This window comes from Octodon degus, unplaced genomic scaffold (genome assembly GCF_000260255.1).
Source record: "Octodon degus isolate 3935 unplaced genomic scaffold, OctDeg1.0 scaffold00063, whole genome shotgun sequence".
In the NCBI taxonomy this organism is placed as follows: Eukaryota; Metazoa; Chordata; class Mammalia; order Rodentia; family Octodontidae; genus Octodon; species Octodon degus.
In genome coordinates, this window is record NW_004524639.1 from 7,800,560 (window position 1) to 7,813,898 (window position 13,339).

General features: G+C 36.7%; 1 protein-coding gene across 2 annotated transcripts in view; it reads left to right on the plus strand.

Annotated features, from left to right (window-relative positions):
* The window catches only part of Zdhhc9 (zinc finger DHHC-type containing 9), a 35,452-nt gene that overhangs the window by 13,412 nt on the left and 8,701 nt on the right, over positions 1 to 13,339 (plus strand). For both annotated transcript variants that reach the window (XM_004634512.2, XM_023718889.1), the window contains 2 exons: positions 802 to 962; positions 5,740 to 5,898. In XM_004634512.2, the coding sequence (XP_004634569.1) occupies positions 802 to 962; positions 5,740 to 5,898 (320 nt within the window). The remainder of the gene's footprint in view (positions 1 to 801; positions 963 to 5,739; positions 5,899 to 13,339) is intronic.

Below are 13,339 nucleotides of genomic sequence, written 5' to 3' on the forward strand. Positions count from 1 at the left end.
GAGTCTGGGGCCTTAAGTAGATAGGAGAAAGGGTGTGAGGGGTGAATCAGTCCCATTGGTGCCTGGGTCCAGGAGTGAGTCCAGGGTTCTGAGCTTTTTTCATTGGTCTTGAAACATGTGGGAATATCTTCTGTCTGACACTGTGAGCCTGCTTCCTGATTGGTCCTCTTTTTTTTTAACCTCTGTCTGTATCAAGCTCAGCCTTAATGCCAAGTCAGAGGGTACGAAAAGCCCTGGTCAGTCCTAGAGTGAGATCAGCCTGTGGTGCTTGTAAATCTAGGCTCAGTTGCTTCGTGGACCTTAGTGTACCAGATGTAAACCTATCCTGAGGCAGAGGAAATGTGACTCCCAACAGCCTTGAGACTGTCATTGTATATCATAGGTGGCATCAAACATTTGTTGAACTTACACAATATATAAAAACCATGTGTTAGATGTTTGGGGTAATTTAAGAGCGGTAAGTAGCATGTTTTCTGCTCTTGGGGTATTGCCAATTTTACTGTAGAACCAGACTGCGATACGCGTAACAATTGGAGATCAATACAGGATAGATATAATTCAATGATGGTGAATTTTTAAAGATCAGTGCCCAAACTGAACCCCAGACCCACTTATTTATCACAAAGTGCCAACACTGCACTTAAACGTAAATACTGAGGTTTTAATTTAGAAAAAAACAACTCATACATTAGCATCTTTTCTCTTAAAAGAAAAACAACACATGTCGCACAGGTTCAGCATCATTGGTATAGTTAAATCACTGGCTTAGGATATAAATGATGAATTACTTGCCATTTGCAGATGTCGTTACCTGGCTGTTCAGCTGTCTCCTGCCATCCCTGTGTTTGCTGCTATGCTCTTCCTTTTCTCCATGGCCACACTATTGAGGACCAGTTTCAGTGACCCTGGAGTGATTCCTCGAGCTCTACCAGATGAAGCAGCTTTCATAGAAATGGAGATAGGTGAGTCTCCAGCTGGCAAACTACTTTGTTGTGGGTCAGTCCTTTTTAGCAAGGGAATGGAGTCATAATAGTAGTTGCAAAGTCACAGTCTACTGGGCTAGCCTTTTTTCTCTGACATCCTAAGTCTGAAACTAGGACCATGCTGTGAATTTAATTAAGGCAGGTGTAACAAAATTGTAAAGTCGTATGCTTTGTTTTTACTTGTGTTCAGGTACATTACAGGGCAGATGTGTCACCAAGATCTGGCTACACTGTCTCAATGAGAGACTTTTTAAAAATTTAATTTAATTTTATTTTGAAGAATAAAAGCAGAAGCAAAAACAAATAGAAAAAAGGACAGAAACCGGGTAACATACGACTTTTTTGGAAGGGTTCACCAGCACATTTGTTTTGAGACAAAGACTGTAAACCTACCTCCAAATACAGAGTATGCCAAAAAATATATATACTTCAGGGAAAGAAAAACTTCCTTAAATATTTTAATACTAAATTTATTGAGATATCATAAGATTTACTTTTGGGCTTTGCAGTTACAAGAGGTGCTCAAAGTAGTGGCCATTAGTATCCAGACATTTATTAGTATGGTAAAGTGTTGCTTGGTAACGTTGGTCATTGAGATGGGTGCACATATATTTTCAGTTTCTTCTCTAAGGCCAGGAGTGTAGCGCGTTTTCTGAGATATACAACATCCTCGAGGGTCCTCCACAGGAGGGTAACACCATCTGTTGAGAAAACATACTATTTTTCTTTTTCTATAGTGTGTATACATTTTTTGGCGGATTCTATATATTTATGCCCACACACATACATACAATTTTGGGTGTAATTTTAGGGATCTATAGATTTTTCTGAAGCATATTCATGGGCTCTTTGACCAAAAATTTCTGCTTTGGGGACTATGCAAATTGAAAAGGGCAGCTATGGCTCCACGAACCATAAAAATTCTAGGAAAGGGGGAGGAAGCAATTGTAGGTTCAGTACTGTGCACTCTGAAGCTCAGGGTAAGAATCTTTGGGGTACAAATGGAAATTGTTATACCATCAGGAGCCAGGATGGCTTTATCAATTGAAGCAGAACATCGAGGGCTGGATAGGGGCTATATGGGGAGCTCACAGTGGGAAAGCAGTTGATGTCGCAATACTAGGAGGGAATGGGAGTCCATCAGGTCAAGTAGTGCCTACCTAAGTTGTTCTCCAGTATGGCATCCCAGTAGCTTGTGTTGGCATCCAAGCCAGATAGTATAGATAATACAAAGGGACCTAGAACTTGTAATGCTGAGGAACTATGCCATCAGAGTGCCAGTCTGTGGCTAGCCTTTAGTTCTTTAGGGCTGCTTTGAAGACTTCTAGGCTTTTGCTTTTTTTATTGTTGTTGTTTGTTTATTGTAGCTGTGTTTCCCTCTTAACTTCTTGGGGGTGGATTTCTTTTTGGAAAAATTCTGTCTTGTCTCAGTTGATCCCAGGAGAAACTGGTTGGTGAGCTAGAACTAAACAGGGAAGGAGGGAGAGGGAGAATAGTGGAGGAAAGCAGAGGTGAAGGCGTTTGTCACAGCCAGAGTTCTGAGGAGACCTGAGAGTACAACTGAGAACAGTTAAGATTAAGATAGTGAGGGAGAGTTGTGAGTGCTATTTTTTCCTCCATTCTGGGTTGTTCTTTTATTGTTGCCTTTCCATTCACATGTGGAGGTAAAGACAATACCTTGACTTGTCTCTTATATTTCATAACAGATTCTCACCAAGGTTAGCTCTTATCTGCCCCATCACTGGATGTGGGACCCAGACTCAAGTTGTCATTTTGGGACCTCTATGTTTGACATGCTTCTCTTATTAGAAGAGTGCATTCTTGAGTTAATACATTTGTTTATGTTAGTAACTCTTTGTTAGCTTATTTTCAGCTCTGTACTGGGCATGTTGTGGAGAAGGCATGGAGAGAGAAATTATGTTATTGCCTTGCTTCATAGCATCTCGTAGGGAGCATGGACCCTGAGCTCTGTCTCCCAGGTGCCTTCCTGTAAAGCATATGCAAAAGAAGAAAAGGTGGCATGCTGGTGCTTACTTACTTATATATCAAGCTCTAGTGAATAACCGTCCCCAAGCTTTTAAGACTTGTGACACACTGTTATTGTTTGATTTCACAGCACCTACCCCACTCTGCAGAAAAAGGAAAAATGTTCCATATGGCAGATATTTTTATAATCAAAGTGAATTGAAAAATATTTTTTGGGGGATTATACTGTGTGGTGAGGGTGTAGTGAGCCAGGCACTCTCATATGCTGTGGATGGGCAGGCATATGAGTTCATACAGTCTGTCTGAGAAGCAGTTTGGCAAGAAGTGAGATGGGTTTTAAGGGTTCATACCCTTTGATCTAGCCATTAGTGGTTCTTTAAGGGCTTAGCTAAAAGACATAGACATTTTAAATAAATTACTGTAGGTGTTTTCATGTATCATTTTATTTTTCCTTTTATTTTTAATATGAATATAGCTGCCTTAATGCTAGAAATTTTATATATTACTGCTCAGACTTCAACATGCTTTTCTTTCTGTTTTAGAAATTAATTTTAACACATGAATATATTCTTGGGAAGGGAGGAGGGGACTGGAATTGAGTTGTCAAAGGGAATTTAAGCCTTTGTCTGTAATGTTTTAGAGTTTTATGTGCAACATCATTTGAATAGCAAAAAACTAAGATAATTTAAGTACCTAATGATATAGGATGGTTAAATAAATGATAGTATGTGCATGTCATAGAATATTGCTAATAATGATATTTTAGAAAATTACCAATTGTGTAAATGTTCACAGTAAATAATTCATAGTACAAAATTGTATTTCGATGATGTCAAGCTTTTAAATGTCATGAATATTTATCTATTAAGAGAAGAAAATATACCAAAAATATATGACTATCTCTCAGTTGACAGATTCTGATTTTTATTTTCATTATTTATGTTTAATTTTTTTCTAACCTTTTAAGTAATAAACATATTACTCTTTCAGTAATTGTTTTTCTAAGTATTATCAGTCTTTCATGCATATACCTCATTTTTGCTAGATAGGAATGGCTATATGTATTGATTTTTTTAGCATACAATTTTATTTTGCAATATGTTCTATTTTCCTGTGTCTCCATGTATTTGCCTGCATCATTTTTTTTTAATTTTAGGGAAGGGTCTACAGGGTGTTCAGGGTCTCACTACTAGATCGGACTCTGATCCGCCTGTTTACAGCCTTCCAAGAGCTGGGATTATAGGCATGTGCCACCACTCCCAGTCTTAATTGCTGTCCTGTGCCCCGGGGTGGGGCCAGCACTGCAGGCCTGGGGATTGAGCCCCTGGCCCCTGTGCCTGCTTGCAGATGCTTTAATCTGCTGAGCTATTTGGCCGACCCTGCCTGTGTCATTTTATTATTTTTTCTGAGATAGAGTCTCACTATGCACTTCAGACTGGCCTTGAGTTTACCAGAGACCCCGGCTGGTTTCGAACTCACAATGATCCCCCTGCCTCAGTCTCCCACGTGCTGGGATAACAGATATGCACCACCATGCCCAGCTCTTGTCTGTATCATTTTAAATGTCCATATAATATTACTTCACCAACTGTATCATCTGTATCATAATTTTCCTTAATCAGCTTCCTATTGTGACATTGGGATTACCTTTAAGGTTTTCATTGTTAAAAGGGACATTGTGACAAATATTCTGTATAAATAGCTTCATTTTTCTTTGTAATTTTGATAACTCCCTTTCAGTTTAGAATTGGTAGACAAAAGAATACACACATTTAAAATTGTGGTCACTTCTATATCATTAATTGGTAAAGTGTAAGAATTACCTTTCCAGTTCCAGCACTGTGGGAGCCTGAAACTGGAGAATCTCAAGTTTGAGCCCAGCCTACAACTAAGTGAGACCCTGTGTAAAAATTTAAAAATGAGGAAAAGAGCTGGCAGCATTACTCAGTGTGAAGACCTTGGGTTTGGTTCCCAGTACCACACATACACAAAAAAGCAAAAAGCAAAATTTAGAAATAAGCTCTAAGGTAAAACTCAGTCTGACTAGGGCCGGGGAGATGGCTCAGTGGAATAAGTGCTTCCCTGGCAAGCTGAAGGGCCTGAGTTCAATCCCTGGTTCCAACAAAAAAACAAAACAAAACAAAAAAAAAACCAACTCAGTCTGACTGTTTTACGTATAACTGTTTATATCTGGATCATGATAGTAGTTACATGTCTAAGTACATTTGTCAAAACTTTCAGAATTATTCATTAAAGTTTGAATTTTGCTGTATATAAAACAGAAAATGACCTTTTCTCATCTTTGCCTATATTGGATATTTTTATTATTTTTAATATTTGTTAACATAATAGGAGGAAATGATATTGTTTTAATTTTTTTCTTTTATTAATGAAGTTGGATGTTTTCATTTCTTCTTTTGATATCTTTTATGATTATTTGTAACTAGACAGAATCTTTAAAGAAACACTTTTTTACATGTAGTCGGTAGAATCTTGGAGGAACAATATGTGACGTTCATATTCTAATCTGAAAATTCTTGCTGGTGAAGATAGTAGGCCTAGGCAAGCAACCTTTTATGACTCTCATTGCTTTTTATATAATTTTTTTTGCTGCTGGGCATTGAACCCAGAGCCTTGTGCATGCTGGGCAAGGGCTCTACCACTGAGCCACATCCCTAGCCCTACCCCCCACTGCCTTTGAAGAGGTGGCAAGACTTTGGGAGTTAAATAATGATTAGCAGTGAATTAAACTGTGTTTACTGTTTTACAGAAGCTACCAATGGTGCAGTGCCCCAGGGCCAGCGACCACCCCCTCGTATCAAGAATTTCCAGATAAACAACCAGATTGTGAAACTAAAATACTGTTATACATGCAAGATCTTCCGGCCTCCCCGGGCCTCCCATTGTAGCATCTGTGACAACTGTGTGGGTGAGTAAAACCAAGGGGTTGTTGCCCAGGGGAGAGGCTGAGTTGAATAAGATAGGGTCAGCAGAAATTCTTGGGAAAAGTCAGTGGAGGTGAGAAGATGGATTCTGGTGGGAAACTAGGTAGATTTCGGTAGGAAAGAAACCCTTGAGCAAAAGCAGATGGACTATACTTGTGTGAATCAAATCATAACTTAAATATTATCTTGGGAAAAAAATCCCAATCTCTTTGGTAAATGGGAAAATCAAATTTATTTATTTTTTGTTTATTTATTTAATTTTTCTATTGTTTTTATTCTTTTGAAAAATTTTAAAGAGAATAAAAAATAGTAGAAAAATTAGAAATGATGCAGAATTTTGCTAAACAAAGTGATAGGAATTCAACAGTGGTTATTATTTTGTATATTGATGTCTTGAAATTAATTTTCAGATTATCAGCTATAAGAATGCAAAATTGGTCCAAAATTTGTCAAAAAATTAAAAAGAAAAAAAATTTAAGCATTAACTGTTCCTTTAAATAGACCAGTAGAAATCAGCAGTACAATTATCCAAGCTATCCTGTGTATAAACATATATATATTTTTTTCTTCTTTTTTTTGATACTGAGGATCAAACCAGGGATCTTATACTTTCCAGGCAGCCGCTTATGACACTCTGCTATTTCCCCAGCCTTCTTCTTTCTTTTTCTTTCCCTCATCCCAGTTGTTGCTTCTCTTTGAACAATTTCTTTCCCTTTCTAATCTTATTTACTATTTCAAGTTCTTATACTAGTGAGACAGTAGGATGTTTACACATGTGGATCTGATTTGCTTCACTTATGAGTATGGTCTCTAATTGCATCTATTTACCTATAAAAGCCTTGAGTATATCTTTCTTTATACACCATTGTATAAAAATACTACATCTTTTTTATCTATTCCTCAGTTGATGGGCATTTGTGTTGTTTCCAAGATTATCTATGACAGATTGTGCTGCTATAAACATGGGCACATATATATGACTGTGGTATGATGTTTCCAGTTCTTCTGGGAAAATACCCAGTAGGGGAATAGCTGGCTTGAGTGGGACCTCTAATCCTATTTTTTTTGAAGAATTTCCACCGTGATTGCATCAGTCTGCACTCCCACTGACAGTGAATAAATGTTCCTGTTTCCCTACAGCCCCTCATGCATTTGTTATTGGTTGATTTCTTGGAGAGAGCCATTCTTTTTGGGGTGAGATGGAGTCTTAGTGTTGTTTTAATTTGCATTTCTCAAGTGACCAAAGATGTTGCATATTTTTTCATATATTTATTTTCCATTTGTATTTCTTCCTCTGGGAAGTGTGTATTCATCACAGATGCCCATTTTTGGATTGGGTCTTTGAATTTTGTGGGTCTGATTTTTAAAAATTCTTTATATATTCTAGAAAGAAATCCTTTGTTTGAGAGACAGTTGGTTAAATATTTTTCCCTATTTGCCAGTTTTCTTTTCACTCTGTTGGTGATTTCTTTTGATGTGCAAAAACTTCAATAAGATGACATCCCAGTTGTTGATTCTTTGAGGTGTTTATCATGTAGTTTGGTTTTCATTCATTAACTGTCTGCCTATTCCTTTGTCTTCGAGATTTCTACCTACTTTCTCCTCCAGTAGATTTAGTGTTTCTGTTTTTATATTTAAGTCTTTGAGCCATTGTGACTTTAGTTTAGTGCATGGTGATAGACATGGGTCTAACTTTAGCCTCTGGCATGTGAAAAGCCAGTTTTTCGAGCACCATTTTTTAAAGAGGCTATCTTTCTTTCAGTGAACAGATTTGGCCCCTTTGTCAAAGATAAGGTGGCTGAGTATGTTTGCAGTTGTGTCTGCATCTTCTAATTTATTCCATTGATCTTGAGGTCTGTTTTTTGGCAGTACCATGCTGATTTTATTATAATAGCTTTGTGGTATAATTTCAAGTCAGGGATTATGATGCATTGTAAAAATATCAATAAAATAGTTTCAAAACAGGTACATGGGAGAGTAACAATAGTTAATGCACTGTATATTATTATATTGATACTAGTAGTTACTCAGAGTACAAGATAATAGGCATGAAATGTTGTCCAGAAAGTTGAAATCTAAATTTTTGTTGTCTGGGGCTCACCTTACATGGAGGAAGAGTATCCTTGTCCACTGGAGGCACTGTTGAGAAACAAAGCCCTATGTGTAGGCAGTGTTCCTCAGAGGAAAGGTGCTAGCATTTATTGAATTTCTACTATAACTTGGATGTTGTACTAAGTCCTTTTCTTTTCTGTCATTTAATACTTATAACAACATTTTGAAATCAGTATTACTGCCATTTGACAGATGAATTACCCAAGTACCTCTGTATAAGTTTATGTAGTTAAGTTTAAGATAAAGCTGGATGAGTTCTGATGTCAAAGCTTTTATTGTTTCTTTTATGCGTCTATGAGCATGGCTAGTGTAGGTATTCATAATATAGGGATCTGTGTTTTCATCTGCATATAATGTGGCTTATTGTGAGTTCTGTCCACTATGTGCTGAAACATAAGATCAGAAATAGGGAGTAAATGTGCTTTTTAAAGGGCACCTGTGTTATGCTGCTATTACTGGAGGTGAATCTAACATTCTGTATATGTCTGTATATTCATGTAGTATGTCTGAAGACCGTGCTTTCATCTTACCAGCCAAGTGCTTAGTCAAAGTTTGGGGACATGTATCTTGCCTTGTGTGGTGGAAATTGATATATACATAGGATTTTGTAAGTCACAACTCATTTTGGTTTATTTTTGTATTTTTTATTTATTTTAAATTTTAAAAAAAATTTAAAGAGAGGACAAAATAGTATTAAAGCAAAAATTTGCCAGTGATACAGAATTTCACTTTCACAACTCATTTTAAATGTACCAAAAAGAAAGTCTGAAGTGAAGAGTTCATGAGGAATTCTCTCTGTATTAATATTCTTTAACATAGTTCATAAGACTGATTTTAATATAGGTAGTTCATAGAACAAGAAGTACAAATGTCTGGCAGATATGAAAAAAGATTCATTTTTACTAATGACCAAAGAAATAAAAAACTGGGTGATTTTTCAGTGTAGGAAATGAGCAAGGACAACCCAGTAAATGCTTCATGCTATACTGATAGGAATATAAATTGGAACAAACTTTTGGAAAGGCAATATAAGCAGATTAATCAAATACCTTAAAAACACGTAAACTCTTTGATGCTGGTGATTCCTTTTCTAGAGAATCTATCCCAGGAAATTGTACATGTGCCAACAGGTTTAGGTTTGCAAAGTTTACTTTGGGCATATTATGAAAATGAAACCTTGGAAAGAACCCAGTAGTCCACTGGTAGAAGAGTCATCAAATAAATTATGGATATTCATATTGTGGACTGTGGGAGAAGTTCATAGTAGAAAGCTAAGTGACACAAAATATTTACAGTGACATCTCAGTTGTATAATTTAAAAATACAGTATATAAGGAAATATAGGAGGAGATATACCAGAGAACTTGTAATTTATAATCTGTAGATTATGGGATTATGAGTGATTTTTGTTTCCCTCATTTTTCATTTTTTAAAGTTTTATACAAAGAGGATATATTACTTGTATCATAAGAAAGAATGTGATTTAATATACTGTAAAAACTCAGAGGCTTGAGGCAGGAGGATCTTTGCAAGTTTGAGTCTAACCTGGGCTGCAAGGCCAGCCTGTAATGTATAGTGAGACCCTGTCTCAGAGCGGCACAAACACACAAAAAACTGTAAAAAAACATGTATCTGTATAACTGTACATCTTCCCAATGATTTCATATTACAGATTTCCATAAAATGAGGCTGTATGTGTAATTCTGGATCTATATGTTATCCTAGCCATGGACATGCCATTCTTCTCTATAGTTTTCTTTTCTGAAAAGATATATTGTAGCCCTTTAAGCAGGAGATGTACCATTCTTACAGCCTTATAATATAGCAGTACACAGCTTACTGGTTCTTTTTTTAATCTTTTTTTTTTTGGTACCAGGTTTTGAACTCAGGACTTTGCACTTGCCAGGCAGGTGCTTATGCTGTTGAGCTGTTTACTTGGCCCTCATTGTTCTTTAAAATTTTTTTTAATTCATTAAAATATTATTTGTTAATTTTAGAGTTTATGGGGAAGTATAAAAAAGATACATAAAACTTAACCCTAAATTCATTCTCCATATTTTCCATATTTTCTTCTAATCCTTTATTTGTTAAATGGGACCATACAGGATAGCTTTTAATACTACTTTTTTTTTTTTGGCGGAACCGAGGATTGAACTCAGGCCCTTGCACTTGCCAGGGAAGCGCTTATTCCACTGAGCCATCTCCTCGGCCCCTTTAATACTACTTTTGTAACTTAGAATTCTATTCTGAGCTTTTTTCTACATCTTTAGTAAATATATTTGGATACATTATTTTAATGATTATAATCATAATTATATTCTGGTTTATTTAATCACTGTATCATTAGACATCACTCACTGTTACATTTTATTCATTATTTTAACCATGCAATCATAATTATTAACCTTAAGAAAGTGGGGAAATTGGAACCTTCTTATTTCTGGTGCAGACACTATGGAAAATAGTTTTTTTTGTTCTTCAAAAGTTAAATAGAATTGTTACCAGCCACTTATGGCCATTTCCTTGGTTTCACTTGCTTGTTCCTGACCAAACCAAAGAAGGCCATGTATTTTGTCGAAAAGGCAGGATTGAGTACAGTTAACCCTGAGGAGCTAGAGGGACCTTACTACCCAAATCATCATTTTGTTGTGTCCAGTTTTGCAAGAGCCTTTTACAGTAAGGAACAGAAGGGAGAAACAATATAATATGACAATAGATATTACCTTCTGGCCACTCCTTCCTTTCCCTGTGGAAATGGCAGTTGCACCTCATGGGGCCAGCATCTGAAGAGGAAGGGATGGTGATCTGACTTCTCTAGACCTGAACAAGTTTCAAGAAACTGCTTGTCTCTAGAGAAAAGTAATCTAACTTCTGAAAGTTGCATTTTTCCCACTGGTCACAGAATTGTCTTTTTTTTTTTTTTTACTTTTGTATTGGGAATCAAGCTCAGGACCTTGCACTTGCCAGGTAGGCACTGAGCTGCTGAGCTATATCCCCACTGTCCCAGAATTGCCATTTGACGGCCATTCTGCTCTTGAGTATATATACCAGTATTAATCCACTCAGGCTACTATAATAAAATACAATAGGCTGAATGATTTTATTTTATTTTTTTCCTGTATTTGGTACAGGGTCTACAGGGTTTTACTACGTAGATCAGACTCATAGTGATCCTCCTGTTTTGCAGCCTCCCAAGCACTGGGATTATAGGCAAGCACCACCATGCCCAGTCTTAGTCACCATCTCAGCACACCCCAGGGGTGGGGCCGGCACGGCATGCTGTGGACCCCAACTGAACCACTGCGCTCTTCCTAAGCAGGTGCTTTAGTCCACTGAGCTATCAGGCTGGTCCTGGGGTGATTTTAAACAGCAAAAATTTATTGTCTCACAGTTCTAAAGTCTGGAAAGTCTAAGATCAAGGTTTCAACAGGTTAGTTTCCTTCTTTCTTTTTTTTTGCCAACTCAGCCTGCCCTGAGGCTGGGGCTGATGCAGCACGTGGTGCCAGGCATTGAACCGCAGTCCCTGCATGCTTGCCTAAGCTTGCCTGAACAGGCACTTTAGACCACTGAGCTATCTCGCCAGCCCTCAGCAGGTTAGTTTCTGCTGAAACCTCTCCCTTTGGTTTACAGGTGGCTTCCTTCTTGCTGTGTCTTTACCATGGCCATTGCTCTGTGCTCACTCACTCCCAGTGTCTTCTCTTATGAGGACACCAGTCCTGCTGGATTAGGGCTCCACTCTTATGACTTCATTTAACCTAATTGTCTCTTTAAAGTTCTTAATTCCAGATACACCTATGTTGGAAGTTAGGGCTTCAGTGTATCAATTAATCAGGGGACATGTTTTAATCTATAGCAATACTCAAAAGAATTGAAAAGTGATTCAAAATGCATTTGTACATAAGTTTATAGCTTCATTATTTTCTTCAAATTTTATTGGTACATTTTAACTGTGTGTAATGATTACATTCATCACAGAGAATTATACCCTGTACATGATATAACTTAATTCTCTTTTTCCCATTCCCCTATCCTCCCTTCAACCCCTCCTCTACCTTGTTATTCATAATAGCCAGAATGTAGAAACAAAGCAATTGTCCATCAACAGATGCTGAGATAAAATGTATATCCATATCCATACAGTGGATTGTAATTCATAAGAAAGAATTAAGGACTGATATATGTTACAAAATGCATAGACCTTGAAAACATACAATGTGAAAGAAGCCCTCTACAGAAGGACAAATACTGTATGACAGTACAGGGTACCTTGGTTCATAAACATGATTCATCCTACAATTGTGGTTGTAAACCGAGTTGGACAAGAACTGAATTAAATTAAATGGTTAGTTTCAATGTTGACCTTGTGGGGAAATATGATTCAGTTCTTGTCCTGTTTGGTTTGGAACAGAATTGTGGATAGAACTGAGATCATGAACAGATGTATCACTGTACTTAAATATATATGTATGTAAGCAGGATGGTTTGGATAATTGTACTGTGGATTTTTTCTGGTCTATGGAAAAGAGCAGTTAATGCTTAATAATTTTTTGTTGTTTGTTAAAAAAGGAAATATCTATAGTAGGTGAATTCATATAAACAAATTTCCAGGTGGTAAAGGGAAGGGAAAAACGGAAAATTAGTGCTTAATCAGTACAATGTATTTTAGTACAGTATTTCTATTTGTGGGGGCTGGGAGATGGCTCAGTAGAATAAGCGCTTCCCTGGCAAGCACAAGGGCCTGAGTTCAATCCCTGGTTCCGCCAAAAAAAAAAAACAAAAAACAAACAACTTCTATTTGGGACAATAAGTTCGTGAAAAATAGTAGCATGGTTGTATAATATTATGAAAGTAAATATTGTCACTAAGTTGTACAGTTAAAATGGCAAATTATTTTATTTATATTTTATCACAATAGAATTTTCTCTTTTCTTTGTTCTTTTTTTTTGTGTGTGTGTTGGGAATCAAAAATCAAACTCAGGACCTTGCACTTGCTAGGCATGTGCTTGTGCCACTGAGCTATATCCCCGAGTCTACAAAATAGCTTTCAATAAAAAAATTCAACTTAAATTTCTAAGTATATCTCTATTTTCCTGTGAGAAATTACTACAACTGATTTATTCTGCTTAAAGGGTATCAGTTTTATTAAGGCTCTTAATATATACTGTCATATTGCTCTCTGGGAGGGTTCTCTCAATTTATGTTCCCCTAAGCAATAGAATATCCATTTTACCCTATTCTTACTAGCACTGGATATGATTGTTTATGTTATTTTGATAGACAAAAATTATTTTATTGTTTTATTAATATTGTACT